The sequence below is a fragment of the Dromaius novaehollandiae genome, chromosome 7, assembly GCF_036370855.1.
Source record: "Dromaius novaehollandiae isolate bDroNov1 chromosome 7, bDroNov1.hap1, whole genome shotgun sequence".
NCBI lineage: Eukaryota > Metazoa > Chordata > Aves > Casuariiformes > Dromaiidae > Dromaius > Dromaius novaehollandiae.
In genome coordinates this window covers 25,271,746-25,299,083 of record NC_088104.1, presented here as the reverse complement: position 1 = coordinate 25,299,083, position 27,338 = coordinate 25,271,746, and the positions used below count along the sequence as shown (strand labels likewise).

Sequence of the window (27,338 nt, the reverse complement as noted above, 5' to 3'; positions counted from 1 at the left end):
CAGGATGAGTCAGATTAGTTTGACTGACTGATTAAAAAAAAAAAAAAAATTATTGGAGCTAATTTGGCTCATTTGATTGAAGCAAATTAGTAGGAAGCCCTTAGGCAGCAGGCCTGGGTGGTGATCACTGGCTGGTGGTCACCAAAAGGCTGCCCTGAATGCTGTTGTCTTCATCTGGCACTGCCAAATTCAAAAGACTGCATTTTTAGTGCATGCCTCTTAATTTACATATAAAGTATGTAAAATGCATCAAACCATGTGCAAAGAAGCAGCTCTCATTGGCTCACTCTGGGAAGGCTGTAAGCCAGTGCCATTGCTGAAAGCTTCGCATCCCAAATGTGCAGCATCACCTCCGTTCACCCTCTTCCTGCCTTCAGGACCTTCACACCCACACTTACAGGCAGCTAAGCCCAGTCAGTGCCCCAGCACATGTGTTTGCAATCAGTCGCCAAGGAAACCCCTCTGGCTGGGCTGGGCAGTGCTCAGCCTGCGCTGGCCCTCACCAGGCTGGTCGGTGCCCTGGGCGGGTGTTGGCTGTCATTATTTCAGCTCTCAATAAATAAAGGAGCATTTAATTGTTCCCCCTTTGGCCTGATGTGTTCCACTAGGAACATCTTCGAGCAGAGCAGCCTTTCCTTTCTCCCCTTGCTAGGCCTGTCCTACTTCTCTCCCGATGTTAGCGTGTGTTACTCTTCTGACTTTCCCTCCAGACAGTTTCCGCATTTCTGGTGTCGGTGCCCCTTGTGGCTAGACTGCCTCTCCAAAATTCACTCGTCTTGAAGTCTCTTTGCTAAAACACCACCTACTAACTAACCATGTAAACCTGCTCCTGTAACTCGTGACCTTGCTGTCCTCCTGACATGACAGATACACTTCCAGGCCTGCTGGTCCCGTCGTTAGGGACAACATTATGGGTGCACACTTGTAACTGGGAAGAGAATATCTGCTCCTTTGAAGTAATTAACTGTGTTTCATAGGATGCAAACACCTGTGAAAACTGTTTGCCATGTTCAAACGAAAAATATTTCTAAAGATTGCTAATAACTATATCTATTCAAAATAAATACATTACCACTCTGAAAACTTGAAAAGCAAACATCCTTAAACTGAAATTTCCCATGCCTGTAGCCTAATTGCATTCTCCATTGTTGCATTTGCTTCCTCTAGAAAAGAAAAAGGGCAGCTGAATGTAGCACAGCATTCAGAGTTTGGTATTAATTTGAAGAAATAGTACAAAAAGGCCCATTGAGGCACATAGTGACTCAGAAATAGGGGAGGTCCCTTTCTGGCTATGCAGAAATGTCAGTGGTTCATCAGGAGAGCAGAAATCTCTCAAACGTGCTGTAAGAGGCAGCTAGTTTCTTCATGTGTTTTTAGGAAGTCAGCGGAGCACCCCTAGCAAGGTGCAGCGCGGAAGCGCCGTGTGGCGGCCGCCTCCGCAGGAAGCGAGGCTGAAGCTGCTGGGGAGGTTCGGCGCTGGGTGACCTCCAACGGATGCAAATAGCGCAGGTTCGTCTTTCTTAAGTCTCTCTTTTTCACCATGCTAAGGGGGTTCCGCGTGCACATTTGTACAGTTTCTTTTTTTGGAATAACACGTCTGTCGTGCGGATGGCACTCGTTCTGCGCGGCGGTGCTGGCACGTGGGCTTCCGCAGCAGGACCGTGCAAAAGCAAGAGCAGGAAGCGCTTCTGCGCGCTGGCCCGGCGCGAGGCCGGGGCCTGGCTCGCTGCGCAACAGCAGCGCGGGTCCGAGCCGCGTCAGAAATAGGGGTGAACCCTTCTCTGCCTCTGTGAAGATTTCCGTAGAACAAGTGAAAGATCTGGATTTTTAGCAGAAGCTTTTGGTGTTAATACACTTGGTTGTTTTTTTCAAGTGCAGGTTAAAACTCTTGGCTATATTGAGGACTTCATGTTGTTTGTTTCAGACGATAGTGAGTATATCGCTGTTTTGTTTGATTTTACTGGTATATTCTCCTTAAGTTTTCTGTTTTCTCTCATTCCTCAAGATTTCTATTGAGGAATTTGGTCTTAACTTTTCCGCGTTGGAGTTTTTGGCTTGGGAATTTTCTGTGTCGGGAACGACACAGAACCGATTTCTTTTCCGTTCCGCTTGGAGCTCTCGAGGTGAGCAGATCTAATGGGATGCGCGTTTTATATTCCTAGACAAAAATACTTTCCTTATTTTTAAACATGATTAGAATATTGTGGTTAATTAACAAACTGGAACACAAAGTTGGAATGAAAGTTAAAAAGCGAATAAACTTAAGGGTGACGGAGTAGAGTACTGCAGCAGCACTTCACAAAATCTGAAATGACGTTTGCGATGGAAGTCCATAATGTCCAGCAGAGCCTGCCGAAAGGCCGGTGTTTGGAGGGCAGGGACGGGTCAGACAGGGAAGGACTGACCCAGGCGGGCAGGGGCGGGCGGAGGGAAGGGGCCGCTCCACGCAGAGCCCTCGGGGCCGCCGAGCCTTGCCGGACAGCACGGTGCCTTTGGCAGTGCAAGTAATAGCGATCCGGCATGAAATGCAGCTGGTGGGGCTGATAGATGCTGTTTTAAGGACACATCAGAGATTAAAATCAGAGATTTGTGTTTCAAGCAAGTTTTTGTAAAGCTGTTCATATTTCTTCCCCCATCTTTTAAAAATATTTCCCTGGTTCTCTGGGGTTTTACGGTTTCACCTGCTGGAGCAGAGCGCCTGCCAGTCTGTGGCACTAGCGGGTTTTGCAAGGAGCACAAAAGCTCTGTCCAGCGCTGGTCTCTGCTTTATTGGGGTTATGACCTTCAGCTGAACACTGTGCAACTCAGCTCTTCCAGTCTAAGAATGGGATTTTAAACCAAATTAATTAAATCCCCCTGCAGACAGTTTAATTTCAGCTTAATCGTGCCTTACAGTGGTTCATCTCAAATAGATCAGGAGCTGCTTTAAGCTAGCTGAAGTATAATGGCTTATCAGTAATGCATTTGAGCCTCCACCCAGAGGTTTGCACTAGGTATCTAAAACTGAATTTAAAAATAAACCAATACACTTTTCTTAAAAATAAAGCCAAACACTTTTGCTCTACCACCAAGATTGAGCACAGACAGCCAGAACTGGAGAGTAAAAGAGAGGAGGAAATCCTGAACGGGCCTGTTGCACCAGCTTGTGTTATGAAAAACAGGGAAAGAACGTTTCTTTCCCAAACAAATTAAAAAAGAAATCTGCAAAAAGAGGAAAGGGAATAAAGAGTACAGACTAAACAAAAGGAAATAAATATGGATTGGAATGAGAGAGAAGGAAAACAAAAAAGGAAAATATTAAAAAATGGAACCAGATGGGCACTGATTTTGTGCTCGAAACCTCTTTTACTGAAGTTCAGAAGGAAGGGAGAATGTGTGCATGCATGTGTGTGCGCGTGTGGGTTTGAGTACAACTTTATTGACAATATCTATGGAAGAAACCTTCACTTTTCTGTGCGATCTTTTTACTGTTATTATTTATTTTGGTTACTCTCCTTTGGGCAGTATTAGCATATGACTTTTAGTTTCAGATAGCAGCAAAGATAGATGGAAACAGTTTTGGAGTATGCTTATTTCTGCAAGTGAACAGAATAATCAAAACATTCAGGATGCCATTTGAATCATTAGTGACTTTTGCTCTCCAAAAGCTACTAGGCTGCACTGGTCTCTTGCCTTTGTATCTGCTGCATGCTTGGAGCAAGGGGACAGGCATGGCCTACCCTACAAGGGGGAAAAAAACCTAAAATGTGCATCACCGACTGATGCAAACCTGAGCTGTCCAGGCCAGCTTCAGAGACTTTGTGGCAGGATCCCCTTGTGGGTTTCATTTTGCCACACAGTTTATGCAAAGGTTTCATACCAGTGAGGAATTGGAGTCTTTTATCTCTAAATATGAGTACATAAACACAATCCTGCATGGTCACAGTTCTTATACTTCATTTTAAATTGCCTGGATTTTTAAAGCCATTTTGTTTATCACTCCGTGCATCAAATGGACAGCGCGGTATCTTTGGCTGGGGCTTCGTTTGCAGCACACGTCTCTCATGCCTTGCTGGCCGTTCCCGCCCCCTCTCTTCCCCACACACACGCCTGAATGCAAGTTCTGCAAATCGTTTCTGTAATTAGCTGCTAAAGCATCTAGAGGTTGAGAGGAGGTTGGTTTTGCTTTTGTTTAGTTGATTTGTTTCAGCTTTTGCATGCATTTTTCTCTAGCCTAAACTATAGAAACCTCGTTATTACAAAGCTGTTTAGTGAGCCGCGGCTTTGAAGAGAAGCAACTGTAGCAGCAGGTAGTCCGGTCAGTCTTCCCACGGTATCGATCCACACATGTTTTTAGGCTCTCCTGTTTTCATTCCACCATTTATATTGGCTTTCACAATGCTGTGCTGAAGTTTGTGGAATTATTTCAAATTTACATTGGTTTGAGAACAAATTGGGCCCTTTGGCCTCAGGGACTAACATTCACTGTGGGTACTGAGTGCACAGACGGTGTATTTTCCTGTTCTGATTCCTCTTTTGATGGAGGAAGCCTTCTTTTCACATGCTGCCAGTTTTTTTTGCAAAATTTCTACTTAAATGGGAAAAGCACAATAGATGTATGCCCAGCTTGCATGGTCCCCAAACATTTTGGATTTGCAAATAATAGTTCTTTTCTTTTTCCTTGCAGGAATGTGCAACCTGGGAAATGTTACTGCAAGATAATTAACCTGAGCACGAGTATTCTGGGCTGAGCTTGCCAGGCCTTGTATTCCGTCCAGGCATCTCTCCTGCTAGTTGAGAGGTACCCAGAGCTGGGGGGGGACGCGTGGGGAGGAAATTGGGAGTGGGGGGGAGTTACTGTGTGGGAAACGGCAGAAGGAAACAGGTCTCCAGTGTGGATAGTCTCTGCCAAAGTCAGAAAGCAGAGAGTCCTCTCATGATTACTATTAATTGTCTTTTTATTTGCAGTATGATACTATTGGAGTCATTTTTTCCCGGGCAGGATTAATAACAGTACTAGTGAGTTTACTGGCGTGCTCTGATGTGGCACAGCGTTGCTGGTGCTACAGTTTAGATTTACGCACCTTACCTTGTGTCAAATTCTGTGCCAGATCCACAAGGATTTAACACACGCAGCAAGCTTTTTTCCTGCCAGTAACAGAGGGCTAGCAGTAGAGGGTTTTAAGACTTCACAGACAGGTCAGGAGGCAATAGAAAGATACGATTTGATCAGGCACGGTGAATTAATAGTTGTCCTGACTTAGAGCAAATAATGTTGTTGTGTTTGAAAACTGCCCAGCAAAGGCCCCAACATTCAGAGTTTGGTGTTAATACAAAGAAGTAGTATGAGAAGGTCCCTTGAGTCACCCAGAGAATCAGAAAGAAATAGAGGAGGTAACAGTGAGTTTATTTCTTTTTTAATTGCAGAAAAGGCTCAATCAAAAAGCACTTAATGTAGATAACAGTGGATCATGCTGATCTGGAGCTTGTGCTGTCCAGTAAATCAAACATTACTCCATATCGCAAATGTAATGCATTTTAACCCCAGACTAGCATCTTTTTGATTAGCAGCCAGGTAGGAAGCTGATGTGGGCGGCTCGCAGAGGCGCGTGGGATTTTTGGTTCTCTGTAGATGAGAGCACAAACACCTTTATTCTGGGCCTCTTTCTGAGAGGGATTTTTGGTGCAGGCTGACGCTTTGGTGTAGTTTTAGCAGTGCACTGGCATCAGAAACCACAGGCTGCAGAAATCTGGGTACCAGGCCTGAGAGATGGGAGAAGGAAGAGCTGGTCTTAGCACTAGGCAAAGAGCTCACTTCATTTACAGCTCTGCAACTCATAGCAAGCAGGCTGCACTACTGCCAGGGTGATGATTAGTACTGCACTACTGCCAGGATAATTGCCTAGTATTTGGGCAATTATTCCAAATTTGAGGACCAAAGAAGACCTGTGATTAGTAACCAAATGCTCCTCTTCAGACACTGGAAGTTAGAAAGGATTATCTGTGTGAAGCAGGGGGACATGCATATAGGGAAAATATGGGTATTTTTACAGTAGCATTTTGTTTCAAATCAGTAAATTAGATGCTGCAAAGGAATATATAACACAATATTGAGATAAAGGTGGTGAATCGTGTCACACTCGCCCATTTCAGATACTATGATATGGGATTACAGAATATCCTAAGAACAGCAGTAATGACCAGTGGCCTAGCAAACATGACCTGTGAGGAAAGATTGAAGGAAATGTGATTGTTTAGCATGAAGAAGAGAAAATCGAAGAGGCATGTTAACTTTCAATAAATTATTCTCCACATCCAGTTGTAAATAGGATGAGAAATAACAAAAGAAATTACGGAAAAGAAGGTTTAGATTAGGTATTGGGGAAAACTTCACTAGCTGCAAGACTGATGAAGTATTGGAATAGAGGACTGAGATCTTTTACAGAATTTCCATCATTGTAGCTTTTTAAGGAGAGGAGAGAGAAACACCTATCAGGAATGATAAAAGCATAATAGATTGCAGCTTAGAGGAAGGGGAAGAATAGGTGCCCTCTGCCAGCCCTATTGTCTGTTGTTCTGTATTTCAGTCTCTTTGTTGACAGTAACTTTAAATTTCTCTGGCTATTGATGAAAGCTAATTAGTTACTTTAAAGGCAATAAACACTTTTGGATGCGTGGTACAGTATATCCAGCACTTCTGTTTTCAGGGAGGGCAGGTGACATGCTGCTGCTGAGTATCTTGAGGAGATTTTGCTCTTCTAATTAGGGAGTCACCAGATATGAGTTCACTGTACTGCATACTGTGACATGCTAAACTTAGTCTCCAGCCTTATTTAAAATAAGCCCAGCTTGGTTTTGTCTGCATATGCTAGCCAAACTGGCCAGTTTAGTCAAGATTTCAGCCATATTTTAAAGGATTCAGCAGATGTGATGCTAACTTTAGCTAGGATTTAACAACCACTTCCATTGCAAAGAAAATAAAGGGGAAATTAGCTGCTGTTCCCAAATACCTATTGTTTCAGAACAACTGCATTGAGCAGTGCAGTCTGAAGTGATTGACTTGCTTACTCCTTTGAGCTTTTGGCAGACTAGCACCAGTAAGGATGGATTTGAATAGCCATGTGGAATACAAGGACTTGTCAATTAAGTATTTTCAAAAGGGGAAAGGCAACTATTGAAGAATGCTCTGTGGCTGCTTTTGGTTTTGTGGATATGGGTTTTTTTTGTGGCAGTGGTATGCTGTACCTTTTTTTAGATTGAACAGCACCAAACTACTACTTTTTGTGCAAAAAGCTGCATTCTGAATACCACAGGAGCTTGGCTAGATCTGCTCCCTTGCACAGAGGCAAAAATACCTCCAAAATCAGCTGCTCCCTGGGCTCCCACTGAGTTCCTGCATGGATGATGGAGCAGACTGGCTCAGAGCTGCCACCTGACACAAAGGTGAGATACGTGCTGGGTACTGCTTACAAAAATTTGGCAGGAACCGAGAGGCATTGCCAGTCCCTGAGCAGCTGATCAGCGGTACCTTGCTCCTCTCTGAGCCATGGCTTGCAGGTCCCAGTAGGACCTGTAGGTCAGTAGGAGCTGTTGCCTTTCACGCAGGCAAGAATTTGAGTTGTGCCTCTAGCATGTTCGCCCTGGTCTAACTGAGAGGGGAGAAGAGCAGCACAGTCAGGCAGATACGACCTCATAGATGATGTCACTACAGTCCTCTGAGCCCTTCTGGTAAATCTGTGCCCTTCAGGGCAGGCACCAGCATGATGGATTGCCTTTGACTGCACTTTCTCCAAGGAAACGCTTGATTGTTGAAGCTCACTGGAAAAAAGATGGAGGTATAAATATTTAAAATAAGACACAGCTGAATGAAATTGCTTGCTTTTAACTAAAAATGATTTTGGCAAATCGCCTTTTTTAACGTGTATGGACTTTACCAGCCTCACAAATGACAAGTGTTACTGTTCTGCTGTGTTCCTCCGTATGGGACAGCCCAGGGTGCTGTGGTAGGTAATGTGGCTGCTCTGGCTTCTTTCTCAGCAAGGCAATGCAAAATATGCCTCCTCCTTGTTTGGAGAAAGATTGGCTAGTTCCTGCCATTAATCCATGAAAGACTTTGCCCTGCCTTTTTTTGGCAGAATCCATTAATAATCATTCTTTCCAGCTTCTCTTCTTCACTCGCTAGCTAAGTACTTGCCACGTGCAGCTGTAAAAAGTTATTTCCAACGTGAGCTCTGCAATAAACTGGAGCAAAGGCCTCTGTAATCAGAGCCGTGGAGGAAGGAAAAAGGGTGTTTTTACTTTGTTGTCTTTGGTTGGCTTGGGCTTGATCTGTGCCATGCCTTAAACTAGTCCCCTTTATGGGACTTCGGGGCCTTGCGTGTCGGCGTTTGTGTCCCTCCAGCACCAGCTCTCGCGGCACCACGTTGCCTCGTGCGTCGATTGATCAGTGCTCGACTCGGGGGGTCAGCGGGCAGCGGGAGAGCTCTCCGCTAGCTCAGCGCCTGCCTCGTCAAGGCAGCAGCGAAGCTATGACAGCGCAGGCACCTATAAATAGCTTTTAGATGCCTACGTTTGAAAAGCTTTGTTTGGATATCAAAATTAATGGTCATAGTTAACAGTTCTTTAGGGCATGTTTATTGAAATGCTTTTTTGTCACAATTGACAAGACAAAGTTTATCAAGCCCATTTTTTCCCTGAGGGCAGAGGTGAAATCAACCTGAATTTTAAATTTCAGAAATTAGAAAGTTTCAGAATTATCTTTTGAAACAAATTAAAATGCTACTTAAAGCAAATATAGGCTTTGCTGAAATTTACATTTCCTAGGACAAAAAATTAGTTTCAATTCTACTGAAATTAAATTTTTTTTAAATCAAGATTTTAAACATTTTTTTTCCTGATTCAGTCAGAAATCTCTTCATTGCTCAGATTTTGACAGGACGTACAATTAGTTTCCCACTTGATTCTAGTTTTTATTATTTTCCAAAAATACATTATTACTCCTGTAGTATACCAACATACACAAATACGGCATTTAGTGACAATCCAGACAGAACAAGGAGCCTACGTTTGCAGGCTGAGTCAGTAGAGACTCTTTGATATGACTTTGGAATTGCTTTAAAAGCACCACAAACTGATAGAAAATAGAACTTAAATCTTGTTGTCTGTTAGATAACTGCCAAAATGAGTGGAGAAGTAGATTTTATAAATGAAATGTTTGGAATCTAGCTTTAATTATAAGGCCCTTAACTGGACAATGGAGACGGTAGATTAAATACGGAGAGCTGAACTGTGTGCCTTTACTGTGGCTATTTGGATTGGCATCATCCGCTGCAGCGGTGTACCGTGAGTGCTGAGGTGCTTATGTGCAAATTGCATAACCCAAATATGAAGCCTGAGTGTTCAGTTGAAGTGCCAGCAGTAACAACTAAGCCCCCAGTTTCAATGCTATCCCTCTTCGTGAGGCTGGATTGCATAAATATCATGTCCTGACTGCAAAACTAGACCAAACTCCAAAATATATGTAAAAATAGCCTTACAAAGCCATTTTGCATTAAATTTTTGTTGTAGCTGTACATAAAAATATGATGTATTCTGAATGATGTATTTGAGGAAGTAAATGAAACAAAATGTAGTTAAAGTTGGTTACTACTCTAGCTTATAGTGGAATAAATATGAAGCATGTTAGTACTGACTGGATTTTACTCCTTGCATTTTGGCAGCTTATTTAGAAAATAACTGAAACATCTCTTAGCTGTACCTTTCTTTTCTCAGCAACTTTTGACATTTTTTCTTGCCAAAAGGCAGCACTGGAAATGTTTAACAGAAAAAATCCTCGTATTACTCAGGATGTTTTCCAGATTGGGCCAAATGGAAATTGTCGGTGATAGGAACAGTACATGAGTATTGTGGTGACTTGCACACACGCAGCCTCAGATGCCGAAGGCTGAGGTCTCTCCTGTTACACACGAAGAGGTATTCAGTGCACTGCGGGTTAATTTTTACTGCTTCACAAAGAGCCAGACTAAATCCAAACAGAGGAGGCAGAGTTTCAGGTCTATCCTTCCATCGCTCCTGCTCTAAATGATAGTCGGAAACAGCAGCCAGCAGGACTCCAGGCTCCTTGCCTGGGGATCTCCGTAAGCACGAATCCACCCGCTCCACCTCCCTCCTGTGGCCTGGATTCACGAGGCTGGGCTGGTGCTCCGCTCCGTGCTGCCTGGAGAGCAGGGCTGTCCCCAGCACCCTCCCGCCTTTGCTCCTCCACGTTCCCTCGGCCTTGCACCGGGCGGGCGCCCCTGCCGCAGGGCGGCACCGAACCCCTGGCTCACGCTGGAGCTGCTGTTCCTCAGACCAGCGAGTGCAGAACGGGAGATGCTCTGCAGGGTTTCTGTGCGTATTTCCATTCTGTAGCAGCCTCTTTGCTCCCGTAGCCAGTCTCGGAGGTGGGCAAGTGCTGGCCAGCCCAGATCAAGGCATATGATGCCTTCAGTTGTTCAGTGTTGCACAAGGCAGCGAGAACTCCTCACCTCCCGGCTGGCAGTCAGCTTTAACCCTGAAGTTTGAACTGGCAGTCCTCATAATTTATCATGCATATTCAAATTACTCCTTTTGAACTGTATCTCCAGCTGGTACAAGCCTTCATAGCTCTGGAGTGAAGCGATAGCAGTTCCTATTAGCTAAACATAGCTGATATGATTTTACTTATATAAAAAAAATTAAAAAATAAAATTAATTTTAAATTTAGCTTTTAAAATTAAGCCGTTCTTGCTGCATTAACTAAGGCAGTGGATTAACAGAGTTAATGCATGTATGATATAAAATCTACATATTTAAAATAGAGAAAAAGATATTTGGTCTGGTCTGGTAAACTTTACATATGATACAAAGAACTGAACAATATAAAGATAAGGGCAACCTTAATTCTGTTTTACTTAATGGTTACCTGATCTGTTAGCTTTTTTAAGACACTAAAAGATAGTTTTTGAGTTGTCTTATTGTACAGGGGTTTTTGATAGCAATAACATATTGCTTGCTGTATTAATTTCTGTGAAACAAGTTGCAGGAGAAGCTTCTTGCTGGATTCCTACCGGGCAAGTAACCTGATGGTGCAGGAACATAGCATTTTGGACTTGTTTTTATATGGCTTAGAACAACAAACACATCATTTACCAATACTGCCAGGATATTAGGTGATCATGTAAATTCACATATGAAATAGCCTATTTCTACGCTATCAGCACTGTTGCTTTTTGTTGTTGTTTTTAAATGAACCCATTTCAAAGAAAAATGTATACGTTGGGATGTAAAAGGTTAAAATTAATCTTTTGTCCTTAATTCACCTTCGGTTTTGGATTTTTGGATTGCTTTGGATAGCTTTTTCAAAGTTTCGTAGTCCCTTCTGAAAAGAAGATTACCATTTAGCCACAGGATCTGAGTGGGTTTGAGTGAGCTAAGGGTAGCTTCAGCATTAAGAAGAGGAGACTGAAGTGCTGGGTTTGGACGGGGGGACTGTTTGCTAAAGGCGACTCTGTTTATTTCAGATTACCTTTTGCCTCCAGTTTTCCCCTCCCCTTTTTCATTTCCATCCTGATTTTAAAATCTCTTTCCACAGATGTGTGTTTATATTGCTGAGAACCTTCAAAAATAATTATGGAAACCGTAGCAGCCCACCTAAAAGCTTTCTGAGCCTTAGTACAAAACGCGTGGCAGGCCAAGCCTGGGAGGGCAGAGGCCCTCTTCCAAGCGGGCAGGAAGGGAGGTTCAGAGCGGCTTTGATTGCTTGTGCAAGTGGGCACTTTGCCGTCCCGCTCCCTGCACGCGCAGATGCCCAGGGTACGTTGCCCAGCTACGCATGCTTTGGGGTTTTCAAGCTTTAAAACTGATGTTCATTTTAATAACTGTAAGCTAGTTATTACATAAATTACGTATGAGAGTTTCATTTTGCAGCTATTCTCAAAAGAGGATCTATGTTAAAACACCAGTCAAGGTAAATAAAGAAACAAAACTTTAAGTATGGAAAGTGAATAGTGTATTTTGTGTATATTCATTTACACCTCAATAAGCTGAAATTTTTCCATTTTACTTTTGCTTTATTTGAAAACTTGCGTTAATTCCTTTGGGAATGTGAATTATGAAAGAAAATTGCTTTATAAAGCCCAACAGAGTCTACAAAGACCTTAAATTTCCATAGCCATGTTACTGAAATAAGCATTTAAGTGGCAGATCAAATGCCATTTTATAGCTTTTTACATCTGAAGTTGGAGAAGATTTGTGGACCCAAGGAACACAAGTTTTATGCAGAATGAGTCCGCATTTGGTATCTAGCCAGTCTGTAAGGTCGGGTCTGTGGCTCCTATTAAGTTTCTAGTTCGTGAGCAGGGCACGGAGGGAAAGTCTTGGAGTTTTTTGGGAGGTCTCGGGCCCTTGAGACGGGTGGCAGCACATTTTGCAGTTTGCTCTCCCCAAGCTCCTGACGCAGGATGCCAGCAGTGGTGAGCACAAGGGAGGGCATCTCTGTGCGGGTCGTGGCCGTGGTCCCTGCTCCACCAGCCTTATACGTCCGCAAGCCAGCATGGTAGGAGACAGCGCTGGCCCCGACTGCCACGTTCCTTTAGCGCATCACTTACGTGCAGGCATGATTCGCTGCCTCATGAATGATCTGGCTTAATGGCTAGTCCCTACCTATGCTGCAAAGCCCTGCGCTCTGGAGGGTATCAAGGGACTTCTCCAGGGATGCTCTTCATAAGGTTTTTAAGCCTGATCATCTCAAACAGTTCAAACACTTTCTGCAAAGTCATGAGGTCCGATGGGCTTCCTCCAGCTCCCCTGAAAACTGGCCTGAGCCTTTCCATCAACTCTAATGGGAGTAAAACTAAACTCTATATCTCTGCCCATTTTAGTGGAAGTCTGGAGTCTCAGCACTCTGCAGCCTCAAATCACACAAAATTAACTTTTGGAAAGAAAAATTTCTTTTAATTAAAAACTCTACCGGACATGGTTGCCTGTTCCTCACGGAACTGATTTATGGGGCTTGCCACACTGAACAGAGGCTTTTATTGATGGTAATCTGGCTCTGAGGCGGTATTCGTTTTTCTGAACTGTCTTTGGCTGAACATTATGCAGATCTGGGATGGTGCTTTGTTTTGTTTTTCCCACACTCTGGACAGATCAGTCTTTGCTCCTCTAATGACAGGTATTGAAGTTGCTCTCTAATTCATGTTGACACCTGGGCTGTAAAAACTCTGATGGGCTCTTGCTGATACAGTTGCTTCTTCCCTGCTGACGTGTTGACAAGTTTGGCACTGGTGGAAGAAGTCCTGTTCTTTAGGTGAATGACTTAATGCAATAGTTTCTTGTGATTTAGGGCTGAATGAAGCTGGAGGCGATTCAGAGAGAATTTTAATTTCTAAATTGGCCTGTTTACCCTACCATGGAACTCATGGAGCTTAAGACTGCAAAAGCTTGTGGGAGAAAGCTGTGTAGGAAAGCGCACGCTGCTGGATATCCACATGACACTGAGTGATCAGCTCTGTAGTAATGAGACACTGGAAAAAGCAGCCCATCAGAGATGGCTCTTGGACTGTGCATGGAGAGCGGTACAAAAAATGTTCACGAGAAGGATCAGGCAAGGGAAAAAGATGGAGAGAAACATGAGATGCTTGTTTCCCAGGGTATGGGCAGTGGTCACAGGTGCTCTGAGACGTTGTCCCTACAGCTGCTCCGGGGTGCCGCAACAAGGAGAGCTTTAAAAATCGAGGGCCTTTTCTTTAGGGCTGCATGCAGAGGCTTGCTGCATGCCTGGGTGACTCCGTTGCCTGCGACGTTGGGCAGCTTGCCTAGAATAACACATTTTGCATTCTGTCAAGCATTCAAGTTGACTAAAAGCTGCCTTGGATGGTAGGTGGTTCAGTATTGCAGAGAGCTGTGCTTGGGACAGCTCAAGGAAAAGCTTAGGTGCAAACAGATCAGTCCTTTAGCATTGTTGTTGCCTGGGAGAGACAGCAAAGCTGTTGTTGGGCTTTTCCTTATGGAGGGTTTCGGACAGCACCCACCCCAGGGCAGCATTATGGGGCCTGAAACGATGCCCCAGCTGCCTTCGGGCGTGCGCCCAGAGGTGGACGGGATCCCCCCATCAGTGGGGCGCCCATGTGTAACGCAGCGGTGAGGCTCCCTCCGGGCTGGGCCCGTGCGTGGGCTGGCTTTGCTCCGCACGTCACTGCACTGGCCTGAGGGCCCGCTTCCCTGGGGAAATGCTGTGATCACGGAGATGAAGGGGGTGTAAGTGCCTCTGGGCACCTGAGCCTACATCAACGCTTCCGTGCGCCGCCTCTGAAAGCACGAGCTGAAAGAAATTACAGGAACATGAGCTGGATGGAAGGAATATCTACTTGCACTGAGTCAGAGAGAGAGAGAGACTTTCTGCCTACTGTATTTACTCTTAAATTATCGATTTTTCTCAAGTCAATTTCCAAATGCTCACAATGACCAAAACCTTTCTTTCTTTTTTTTTTTTCTTTCTCCCAAATGGGGACTATATGAGTACGGGCAATCCTCCAAAGCTAGCCCTTGCCTACCATCCTCTACATATCTTGAAAAATCTGTCGCTGAGAAGGAAAAAACATTTTAAATACTTGGATTAAAACAACATTCTGACACCACAGTGGCCTATTTCCTAGCTGTAATTTTCCACAGATGCGGTACGACTGGATTTCACTGGTTGCCTTTGACAGATCTGGCTTGCTGGACACAACTTGCAGTAGACCAGGAGCGCTGCTAGCTGGTACTGCTCTTTGCACTTCCCAGTTATGTCCTGGCTCAGTGGTCTGGTAGTTCACTCATCACCGACACTGCCGGGGTAGTGTGCTCTGTTAAGGCTTTCCTGTGATGGTGAGAAGTAGGTCAGAAGCATTTAGGGGACCTGAAGTCCCTGAGGAATTTCCCGGTGTGCAGCCACAGCCGGTGCCGCCTCACGAGGTCGTTGCGTGGCGCTGGGCCGCTCGGCGCTGGGGAAGCGAGCGCGCGTGTCACCCAAGGAGCTCTGGGAGGGCAGGGGAGTCTCTCTGCAGCCTAAATAGGGCTGCAAAAATGCTTACTGTAATAGCAGCTTGACATTTGCCCTCCCCCTGAATTCCCCTGTGTGCTCCTGCTAAAGATCTCTAGACTCTTGCTTTCCCCTTTTCGCCACTTTGGCCTCTGACCGTGGCAGAAGTGTGGGGTGACTTCCAGCTGGGTCAGTGCTGGTTTTGTACAACTACAGCTCCCCAGCGCAGGTCCTCCCTGTGCGACCCAGCTGTGCCGTCCGGGTCACGCTAAGTCCCGGTTTGGGGCCTCCGAGGTGTACAAAGACCTCACCTGCTTTATACAGGTGGCTATGAATGAAGTACGTCACGTCATCTGTGATGCCTCCTACAGCGCTGCAATGCCCGTGGGAAGGAGGAGGAAGCTCAGCCCCGAGGGACGGGGGGACGTTTGTTCGGTGCAGGAGCTCCCAGCACTGCTGATACAGGCCACTCGCTCTGCCCTGGCATTTTGCATAGGAGAGGGCATTTTTCACTCTGGATGGAAAGTCATACTCATAGCACTCATTTCAGGTACTATTGAGAGTTTCTCTGAAAAATCTAGAAAAGCCCCAAATAAAATCGACTTCCTCTCTCTTGCATCATCATCTCCCCAGAGTTTCCCTGGGTCTCATGCATCCAAAGTAACTTCTCCTCTCTTGGTCTCTCTTTTGAGCATCCAGTTCTCTGTGAGTGGTTTTAAGTGTGCAATGTTTATGCTGCCACAGCTTCCCCTGGACAGGGTAAAAATTTATGTTCTCCCTGTGCCACAAGGCACCCTTGTGATGGCCTTTTGCAGACAACGCAGTCTTGTAATCCTTGCGCCAAAAGGAGTGCGGTTTCAGCCGGAAGTCACCCCTAAAAGGCCAGCTGCTGATGTTAACAGACCCCAAAATACTGAGGGTAATGTTTTTGGTACCACTCTTCTCTGAGCTCCCAGGCTTGGGGAGGTTTACCCCCGTTCTGCTTTGGTGGTTGTGCAGCTGCCCTCCCGCGTCTCGGCTAGATCTTGTATTAGGCTGCTTTAGCACCTGGCAGAGGCTTTGTATTACTACGTATGTGAATGACTGAGTCCACAGCATCTCCGAAATATCCTCCTTCGCCATCTAGGGGAATACCTCCTCAGGGTATTCAGGTAGCTGCCTGCTGCTCTGGGTTTGGTTTGGTGTCCTGGTTGAATCTTTTAGGGGTTTAGAAACATCTGTGTGTACTTATCTATAGGTTTCTGTACATTTAGAAATTAAGCCTTTGGTTTTGCTTGGATAAAAAGAGAAGAAAAATATCTGATATTTTTCAGTTGGGATTTACTGGCATGGTGTTGCACGGGAGCTGTGTCTTCATCGTCCTCTACAGCTTCTCATTCAAAACTTTCCGCACTCCCTCACCAACTTGCCTAACACAGACCTCCTCTGGGGCCCATGGGAGGCACCGTGGTGTAGCACGGGACGCGTAGCCTTGCCACGGACTCAGGCCCACCAAGGGAAATGGCAAATGGGGGCAAGGAGACTCAAACAAATTTCATAAGACATCACAGTAATATTTTTAATTAAAATAGTTTTGTACTCCATTACAAAAAATTCATGGAAAAAATATTTTGATCTGCTTAAAACTGATTTTTTTCTGTGGGAAAACAATTCTGTTTTTAAATCATCTTTCCAATTATCTTATTTTTTTACTTAGAAAAATTTTTTTTTTGAGAGTTACCTGCTTGGTAACCTAGCCTAATTTCCTCAAATTCAGGTTTCTTAAACTTTCCTTTCTCTCATTAGCAGAAAGCAATACCTTCTGAAAGAACTGGATCAATGCTGTTTTGGAAGTTTGCACAGAGGGGCAATCGACAGTTTAATTGGTGACTTCATGCATTTTCCCCTTGAGTTCTACCAATTCTTTTTTATTTCTGCAGTTGTTGTTTGTTCCTTCCTCTTTTTTTGCTTGGAAATTAATCATGCAGGAAATGATTAACCACAGTGAGCTGTCTGTCTGCCTCTGACTCAATGTTTTTAAGGGGGAGCTAGCAGCAGCTTGAAATGGCTGACTATATGCAGTTGCAGTCCAGCTGTTCCCACTGTCCATCTCACATAGGGGTCATTTATTCTTTTTAGCATTTATATAGTAAAAATGCTCTTGAAAAGATTTTTTGAGGTACCAAGCATAAATCTGAAGTTTCCAGAATTTAGTTTAGTGCCGCTTTTTCTTATTACCTTTCATAGGGTATCTTGCAGAGCAAGGGGCCTTTGCAGAATGCAAGATATGTTGTCTCTCTCCTATACTTTGTGTTTTAAGTGAAATTTCTTTTTAACATGACATGTTGCAGACTGCGCTTGAGGCCTCTCTGGTGACGCGTGCCCACTAATAGCAAAATTAGCACTGACAGTGACTGACCCTCAGCAGCAAACAGGCATGGGCATGCTCTCGCCGGTGCCCACCACGCAGGGGCAAAGCAGCTGCTACTGCTGTGGCCAGCTGCTGAAATCTTTCTCTATTTCGAATGATACAGACCTTTGTGTTTGGAGCTCAGACTCCTCGATTTTGGTGTACACGTGTGCATTAGTTACATTAATCCTTTCTTCTGCAGAACCAAGTTTCATTAAATGTAGTGCTTCTGTATTAGCTTTTTGCAAGTAGTGATAATTTACAGCACTGTCTAGAGTGCATGCAAGGAAATGCATACTGGATTTCAAAGCACTGATATTCCTTTAACACCTTTTCTTTTTTTTTTTTTTTTGGGGGGGGGGGGGGTTAGTTGTCTTTTTCACCACTCCACAGCACTGAATGTTCTAAGCAGCTTGGTAGTTACCAAGTCAGTAAGTAAAATTTATTACTGTGTGGATCAGTTACTATTTCAGATCGTTTATAGTATCAGCTGGTAGTAATTGAGCATAGTGTCCATTTCTTAAAATGACATCTTTCCCACTGATCAAGAGCAAATAGCACACTATGAGGACCTTGAGCCCATTGCTAAAGTACAGGACAGTAACCAAAGCTTTCCTCTAGCTGCAGAGCTACAGCTAAACGTCTTAGGACATCTCCATGCTCCACACGAAGCGGAGATCCTGTGGCCTGGAGATGAGCGACGCGGCTGCCGAGCTGAGTCCCGGTGCTGTGCCGCCGGGTGCTCTGCCCCGCAGCCTCAGCGGTGCCGCGCTGCGCGGCATGCCTCTCCCGCCCTGCGGGTGCTCGCGCCTTCGTTCTTCCTCCTCCTCCAAGCTTATGGTGATCAAATTTATAATCAGAATGTGCCATTTCTTTGGTTACACAAAGGCAGCCAAAGAAATAGATTGTACAAAATGTAATGGCCAAACAGCAAGGGTGAGCTAGAGCTTGGAAGACAGAGGCCTATTTCTTGCTGCAAAGTTTCTATTTAAGTTTCTCAGCAGGGACTGAGTCAGGGAGTGACGAAAGTAAGAGTGAAACAGTGTCATAACTTATGTTTTAAGCTAAAATTTGATAAACCAGAGTGTCTTACTGACTCTGTAAGTGCATGCATTATACTTACGTGTGTGGGCATGCAGGTTGCTGACTACTGCCATATAATCTTTTTTCTGATGGCTCCTAAGGGAAATACATGCTCTAGAATACAACACAGAGATACAGGAATCGTTTTTCATGCTTTTGTATTGGAAAGTTGTCCTTTCAGCTGCCTCAGGTATGCTTGTGGCTATGCTAAGTAGTTCGCCTGTAGGTACTTCATCTCTAAACACTGAGGCAGGAATGTGAAATACATTTATTGGGTGACAAAATATAGTCCTCTAAAGGCTCATTGGAGGTTTCAGAACCGCTTAATACTTTGTATTTATATGCTACATCTAGTTTATTTAGTTCCCCTCAAATTACTCTAAATTACCATATCCATTTTAGCAGATCTTATATAGGAAGATATCACCAAAAATTATCAAAACACGGACATAATGTGCAAACAGCCGTGCCAAATGCTTGCATTAGACTTCAAGCCAGTTGTGCCTGAGTTTGGCCCGTTGCAGAACATTGCCCTGTGCTTGCAAAATGTCCTTTCCCGACCCGCCTTGCGGCTGTGTGCTGGCGTTGCGGGGCTTGTTCGGCGCTAGCTGAGCGCTAGGCTCGCAGAGGGACAGGCAGTCTCCTGCCTGCTCAGGAAAGCCTTTCGGTGTCAGAGATGGGTCCTGCAGATTCGTCAGAGGTGGCGGAGGCTGTCAGCCCTCGGCGAGGAGGGCCGAGCAGGCTGCGCCTCGCACCTCCCTCTCCCGGCGAGGAGGGCGCGCAGGAGGGTCTGGCGCCGCGGGACGTGCCGGCGGGCCGGGCTTCGCTCGGGGGGCTGCAGGCTTCCCCGCACTTCCCCGGCTCCCCCCTGTCCCCGCCTGCTCCCGAAGAAGCAGCCCTAAAACAGCCTGGTTAAAAGGAAAGAAAGTAGAACAGAGCAGCACAGGCGTGTAAAAAAAGTGCCAGTTCAAATGACAGAGAGGTCAACAAGCAGCACCATTTGCAAAAACACTGCTTTTTAGAGAAAGCTCTGCACAGGTCAGTTCGCTTGCTGCGCTCAGCTTTGAGCTGCCCCGGGCAGGTCTCCTCAGAGCCTGGATATCATCCTGACCTTGTCCCCCTGCTCAGGAAGCTGTCCCCCGGCCCACGGGGTGCCAAGGAGCTTCACGGGGCCTTATCCAGGCTGCCTCGGCCTCTCAGCAGCACGTGGCAGAGCGCAGAATTGCTCTTGCTCATTTTAATCAGCTGAAGGAGTTAAAAGCCGGGTGAAGTAGCCTAATGGCACGGTTACGCTAGAGACAACTGCAGCTGCGAAAAGGCTGTGTTAAGAAACAGGATGGTTGTGGTCTACAGTAAGAAATAATTTTCCTGTTGACTATTTTTTTAAACAGGAAGCTGAAGAACAAAGCAGTGTTAGTCTTCGTGCTTTTAATAGACTTCAGATTTTAAATACTGAATTCAGTGCAAGAGGATTGGGAAAGGATAGGACTTTGTGCTGAGTTTTATGTAATGACTGAGAGTTAGAAAAATGATACCTAATTAACAGAATTCAAGCAGATCCTGTGAATTTGAAACTTTTGCTTCCGTGGATATGTTTTAATATTAGAAGTAACTCACCAGCAGGAATGATGAGAAACTTTCTGCCCGTTTGAAGAAGAGTGTGTGTGTGTGTGTGTGTGTGTGTGTGTGTACACAGCGCTGTGCGGACTTGCTTTCGCACAGTTTCCCCTGGGTAAGTCAGTCTGTCCGTCTGTCCGTCAGCCAGGCAGCTTCCCCTTTGCTCCGCTTGCTCTTTCTCAGCAACAGGAAAGAGAAACAGTTTCTGCAGCGGAGCCAAATGAAACCTGCAGACACTAGAGGCAGCGGCAGTGCCTCCGGCCCCTCTCAGCTCCATTTTCTCTGCAAGATAGTCAGCTAGAGTTAGAGGTGATGCTGTTCATTCCCTTTGCCAGCCCTTTTTTCTCAAAAGATTTTAGACAAAATTGATGCAAAGTCTCATTTCAGAGAAGTTGCCTTCTCAGGAGGGCAGCTCAGCAATGCTTTATTTGGGTTTATAACTGCCTGGGAGAGCCGTATTCTATTTCTTTTAAAGCGTAAGCATCTGATGAGAGAAACATGTATTTCTAACCATTTTTTCTAGCACATTTATGTATCTTGGATCATCTCAGAGGCATTACAGACTTTTTAGGTGGTGACTCACTTCAAATGGTAACTGACAATTCCATTTTGTTTTTCTTATATTTGTTTAATCTCTTAAGTAAGTCTGTCACCGTATCTAGCATAAAGTTGATTTGACAGGCACTGTTTTATTACAGTCCTCCTTGGTGTTATGAAAAATAATGAAGTGATCTAGGAAAGTATGAGCTGTGTTTTCCTGTAAATAACCGCACTGGGCACATCACTATCAGTGCAGTTGTCTGGAGAATAGTCCTTATTGCCATTCCCACTGCTTTTACCTCTCGTGTGCAGATGTGATGGAAGTGATGGCTAAGCACTGTTGCTAAAGCTTACTCATGTGAAAGGGCAAGAGAAAGAGCATGTAGGCCAAAGGGGTGTTTTAAACAAACAAGCAGTATTTTTCCAGAAAACACTTACTTTGTTGCGGTGATCTTGTTTGGTTTTTTGCTTCCCCTTGCCGTGGCTGGGGGTCGAGGACATTGGCTGCACAGCACCACACGGGTCCCCTGCGCTGCTCTGGGGACCGCCCGCAGCTCTGCCAGTGTTTGCTGCGCCTCGCAGGGAGCAAGGGGCCCGCAGAGGTGCTGCACCGGGCCTGCCTTAGAGCAGGGAGGGAGAAGGGAGGCACGAGCCTTGCCTGGAGGTCTGCTCTTCTGCCCGAGCCGTAGCAGTAGGCATGTGCCTTGTCCTGCAGCAAGTAAGTGGCTTTAAAAGGGCTGCATCGGTTTCTGAGTAGGACTGTGGAAGATCTCAAGGAGATGATGCCTTCCTGAAGTAAGGGTTGATGATTTAGCAATGGGATTATGCTGCAGGACTTACCCATGGACAAGACTGTTGGATTAAATGGAGTTTAATTTTGTAATTGTTGCACATGACTATATTCCATTACTGTGCACTACCATAGCAAAGCGTGCATGAATTGTGTATGTTGGCAAAACTACATGTGTGTGTATGGCCAGGGAGCTCACGCAGGGAGCCCCTGCGTAAGGATGCAGCTGCTTCTGAGCAAGGGGAAAGGAGGTGCTTATCACAAACCAGACTTAGAAAATGTAGCAGATAAAACCGTTAGCTACAGGGATGGCTCAGAGCTGAGCAGAAAGTATTCCCAAAGGTGACAGACTTGTTAATCTCTGGCTCTTGTGTGTTTCTGCATTTTGTTGTGCAGGTTTCTTGGCAAGGTCGCGAGGAGCTCAGCCGCCCACCATGCCGGTGCCTCCCCCGCCGGCTCCCCCGCCGCCCCCAACCCTGGCCTTGGTAAGTTGTACAGGAGGGAAATGCGCCGTATGCGCTGTCTTCTAGTGCTGCGTGTCATACCGAAAGGGACGTGCAAAAGCAAAGGAGGTGGACAAGGCTATGCCTTTATATTAGGTATATGCCAAATATCGGGTATTTGGAGGACACTCTCCTACATTTTGTTGATCGCTGATGATTGATCCTACAAGAGGGATCGTTACTCCCACTCCCTTCCAGTGCTCAAGCCGATGTAACTAGCCATGCCGGCTTTCTACCGTCCTCTTTCTCCCGCACCAGCGGTTCGGTTTGGTGCAGGCATCCTCAGCTGAGCGTCTGGGTCCCAGCAGCTTGCCTAGGCCAGAATGATTGAAGTTTTGCTCTCCCCTTCCCTTGCTCCAGCCTGTGCTTCCTTCTCCTCCCTTGCTCTGGCTTTGGCACTTACATGACCCAGCAGTGAACTGGTTCAGAGAACCTGAGCTGGCCCAAAATGAACCCTGCTTTTTATACCTGGTGAGGATCGTTTTCAGCCAGCATAGCTCCCTGAACCAGCCCATAGCGTGAGGGTACCAGATCTGCTGCTGGCACGATGTGGCAGGGGAGACTGCATCTGACCCGAATTAAATCGGCTTGAGCTGAAGCAGAGCCGCCCCGAGTTGCGTTCACCCGCCGACAGGCTGGGGCTATTCTGACAAAAAAGAGGAGGACTCTCGAAATGCTGTCGTAAAACACTGAAATATTTTAATTCATTAGCCTAGCTGTTTACATGGATCTGTTGGGCTATGACCCTAGTTAGTCCCTGATTTCCCTCATTTTCCACCACAAGCAGAAACTCCCTTCCTGGCAGCTTCCACCACCTCTTAGGAAATTTCCATAACACTGATCTGATATGTTAGAAAGCTTTTCAAGAACCACCATTTCCTAGAACAAATAATCATATATACATATGTGCATGTGTGCCTATGTCTGTGTATGTATATATACTTTTTGGGTCTTTCTTGAAAAACTATAGTCACCGAAACATGAAGTATAAAGGGAAGACCACTGAAAGAAACCTCAAACTTTATAAATCATAGTTCTTTTCTTCCAGTACTTTCTAAATGTTTGCAGAAATTCAAACTTCTTAATTTACATTCTTATACCATTATTTTCTCTGTTTATTTGCCCGTACTTGTTACACTTTCCAGATTGTAATGTGATGAAAAATCACAATTCAGTTGCAGTGCATGAAGTACAGGCAGATGCAATTGGGTTCATGCTTTTACTGGGATTTGAAAAGGTCCATACTGTTAACACTGGTGATTGACATTTTTAAGGTATTGCTAACAAAATTAAAATAGTAACTAAAACCTCGTTTTTATTCTGATTTATTCAGTATATAAGGGGTGTATATATATATATAATATATAGTATATTAGGAGTTTTACTGCAACTTTCAAGAAATATCTGAGTATCTAAAAGTAACTGAGACTCTAAATGTAGAGTGGTAAAAATACGAGTTCAAATAAAAGCATTTTGTTCCCAGAGAATTTTTTGGGTTGGGCTAGCAGTAGTGTTTTGAGCCTAGAGTAATTCACAAGTCCAGCTACCTATAACATCGTCCACAAAACCAGACATGGCAGGCTACCTAGTCTAGTGCTGTTAAAATAAAAATTGAGGTCTCGGGTAACTACCATATTTGATCAGAACTTTGTAGCTAGAATTGAGATTTATTTTACCTCCTCATTTGTAATTTTATTTTGCAGGCAAATACTGAAAAGCCATCCCTAAGCAGGTCAGAGCAAGCAGGGAGAAATGCTCTATTATCTGATATCACCAAAGGAAAAAAGCTAAAGAAGACTGTTACTAATGACAGAAGTGCTCCAATTCTGGACAGTGAGTATAGTTCTGTATGTTTGAGTTTCGGTATACTTGAATGGTGCTGTATATTTGAGTGCAAACAACTACTTTATGTATCAGCAGATGAAGCGCCCTGAGAGAAGCAGCTAAAAAAAAATGCCAAAAAATGGCATAAATAAAAATGAGCTGTGTTCATCACAGATTAAGTCAGCTGAGAAATCAATTGCTGCTTATGAAATGTGAGTTTGCTGCCTCTTGTAAAGTCATTGATTTTCTCATTTGCCTAAATCAGAAAGCTATGCACACCCTACGAGGAGCTCTGCTGAAAAGGTGCAGCAGAACAAGCAAGCAGAAAACCCCTTCAGCACTGAGAATAGCACAGAGGATGAAGTGGAATTTTAAACCTCCACTTTTGCACAAACAGCATAAAAGTAAAGGTACCCTTGTTATGACAGCATTAGTTTATTAATGAAAATTAATGCAAAACCGGAGCCAAAGCTGTGAGCCACAGCTCTACCTGGGTATCTCCCTGTTGCACGTGGTTTTGCCACTCCTGGAGTGACTCACCAGGGTTATCTTTTTGGATGAACCTTGCTGCTCAGCCTGCCAGACGGTGCTCTGGCACCATGCAGCAACTCACCTTACCTGAATGGAGAAGAGGTCTCCATCCAGCTGACCTGCTGCTGTGTCTCACAGTACACCTTGGCAGACCCTGAGAGGAGACTGGCAAAGCCCATGTGCCAAAAGTGTTAGGAATATAGGACAGAAACACGAGAGGAGTGAGAAACAAAGGCATGTTATGTCAGTAGCACAGCACTTAATGCCCAGGGGGCAAAGGCATTTTTTTCAGACAGAGTAGCAAATGTGACACAGCTCAGTCCAGGTCTGCCTATGCAATTAGAAACTGGACTGTGATGGGAGGTTGATGAGGAAAGAAGGAAAGGCCAGAAGGAATGTGACCAAAGAAGAATAAAAATATTAAAATGGGTACAGTCCTGCAGTCAGCTGTATACCTCATTTTAAATATTTGAATGTTATCTCTGAAAGCTCAGTACATTCTAGGTATTCTACTAAGATGGAGAAAACTCATTAAGGGGATTAAAGGAGGTCTAAACAATAAAATTAAAATGATGTGGTCTATTTTCTTGTTTACATGAATTAGTAAATCATGATGAAAGACTAAACGATAGCAGCAGCATTTTCCAGAGGTTCACACCCTATGTGAGTCAGGGCTGAACTGAGCTAACATGCCTAAGAGAAGGATGATGTTAAACATTCCTCTGTGAACACAGTCTTCCTCATTTTTTTCTAGTTGGGATTATTAGAAATGCTTTTCATCTACAGGTTTTAGTTTAGAGCCAGTGAAATTTTTACCCACCCAAAGCTATGGAAATCAAGATGCCAAGAAATTAAGCAATTGATCCACAGCCATGCAGACCATCGTTTGGGGCCTGATCTCCACAGATATCCTGACCTGTGGCCCTGTTCATTTGGCAGTGATGCTCTAAATAGGTCCCTTCCATGCATTTTTAATTTATAATTGTTGGAAACACTTTCATTTTACTTCAAGTGTCTCAGTGGTCTCACAGCAGAAATGATAGCAGTAGAGGAAAGTTGGGAGAGGAGGAGAGGGGCTGAAATAATAAATTCTTCCTATTGGAACAATTCGCTGATGACGACCCTGTCATTACATTTCTGGACCTACAGAAAAGTAATCAGAAATGAAATCTCTTTCCCCACTAGGCTCTGTGTAAATAAGTAGATATAAATAAGATCTGTTGCAACTACGTCAGTAGTGACAGAGGTCAGTGCATTCCCAGAATTGAACACTAGAGACATGTACGGAAGAACACCTTGGTCTTCCTCTTTCCTTCCTCATTTCCCCTGAAATTGCTCAGTCTCTCAGTTTGCTTATGGAGAAATGGAGGGGAAGGATAAGAGACCAAAGGTATAAAGAAATGGAAAGCAATTACAGAGATGTTAACAAAGACAACACAATGTTCTCAGAGGTCCTACATGTTTTAGTTCCAAACTGTCCAAAGTGGCCATTTCTCTGCCTTCCAGTCCACAGCAGACTAAAGGAGAGCGATGGCTTAATAAAACACAGTAACTATGTTTATTGCACCACCTCTTCCATGGTGTAATAGTGGTGTTGATGGTAGCTGAGATGGTCCAACTTGAAGAAGTGCTTGTGTGTTTTGAAAGCCTGTCCATTTTTCCCCAGTTACAAGAGCTGCTCTGATGAAAGAGAGGACTTTGCTGAGTCAGCCTCATATCACTGCATAACTTGGGGAATTTTTGTTCCAACAGAACCCAAAGGACCTGGTGGAGGTGGTGGTGGCTTTGGAGGAGGCGGCGGCGGCAGCAGTGGCGGCGGCGGGGGCTTTGGTGGTGGTGGTGGTGGCAGCGGTGGTGGTGGCTTCGGTGGAGGTGGACCACCTGGCCTTGGAGGCCTTTTTCAAGCAGGAATGCCAAAGCTCAGATCTGCTGCCAGTCGAGATGCTGGTAAGAAGGACCTTACAGGTTCAGTGCAAAAAAGTAAATGACAGATTACTTAAAACCTTCATACAACATCAATAAATTACCTGCTTGGATTAAGAATGTCTCCAAGCACCTTTAAGCAGCACAATGAACTCCTATTTAAACATGATGTTATACTTAGCTTCACTCTTGCGTTTGAGCGTACAGTTAAGTTAAGGTCTCCCTCAGGTGCCCAGACACAAGGAGGGCTCTTAGGAAATGCAATTTTCATCTTAAATCTTGTTTTTTGCCTTAATGCTAGGTTTTATAAAGAAGTTAGTCTCCTCTTTCCACCCATCCTCCTAATTATTGGTGAAAACTAAAGATCTCAGCAATGTTGAATTGCCACCTGCAAAGTGCGGTAATACAGACTAGCTCTTGCCTTTGCTATGGGTGTGTGGGACCAAAGGGTAGCCGTAAGAGGATTCCTGATTCAATATGCCTGATGCACCAGGAAAAAGGATCTACTTTCCGAATGGGAAGTACATCTGCATCAGCACCAAGGCAGCATGATTTATCAGCTAGGTAGTGCATGAGGCATCCCAGCCTCATATGCGTGCTGCAGCCAGGGCTGTACACTGTATTCTTCTAACTTTCAAAACAGCTGCCCAAAGCTTTGTGCCCCTTGAAACAAAGGAGATGCTGGGACCAGCAAACTTAAGGCTAAGGATGTCTCATTGCACACTTGTTGAAGGACTGGGCAATGGGGGTTGGAGAGGGTTATGAATCTTTTGTATTTCACAGAGTAACAAATTTTTCAGCGCATGCGGACAAAACAGTCTCTCAGAGTTGGTATTTTCTATTGTGTCACAGCCTATTTTGGGAACTGGTATTAATACTAAAGTTCCTGATGTAACAGAACAGTGCTGCTTCAGCTGCAAGACTGACTTCTTCCAGGCATGCACAAGTATATCCTTAGACAACAGAGCCTGGAAAGGGTTGAAGAGAGCCTTTTGCTGAGCTGTAGTTGTTAAATATCATTTGAGAGATAAGCCTCCTTTTGCCTTCAGGTTGATAGTGTTAGATAGTTGTTCTCCACCATTTCTTCTCTCCCCTCACCCCGTTATTTCTTGCTCCGTG

General features: G+C 44.7%; 1 protein-coding gene across 8 annotated transcripts in view; it reads left to right on the top strand.

The window, feature by feature from the left end:
• The window catches only part of WIPF1 (WAS/WASL interacting protein family member 1), a 57,078-nt gene that overhangs the window by 17,673 nt on the left and 12,067 nt on the right, over positions 1-27,338 (top strand). For 4 of the 8 annotated variants that reach the window (XM_064514977.1, XM_064514979.1, XM_064514980.1 and 1 more), the window contains 4 exons: positions 4,667-4,780; positions 21,835-21,923; positions 23,645-23,774; positions 26,049-26,243. In XM_064514977.1, coding sequence (XP_064371047.1) covers positions 21,873-21,923; positions 23,645-23,774; positions 26,049-26,243 — 376 coding nt within the window. In that variant the 5' untranslated portion in view covers positions 4,667-4,780; positions 21,835-21,872. Of the gene's footprint in view, positions 1-1,390; positions 1,510-1,959; positions 2,124-4,666; positions 4,781-11,595; positions 11,812-21,834; positions 21,924-23,644; positions 23,775-26,048; positions 26,244-27,338 lie in introns of those variants that run through there. The other 4 variants (XM_064514981.1, XM_064514982.1, XM_064514984.1 and 1 more) reach the window with 4 other exon arrangements.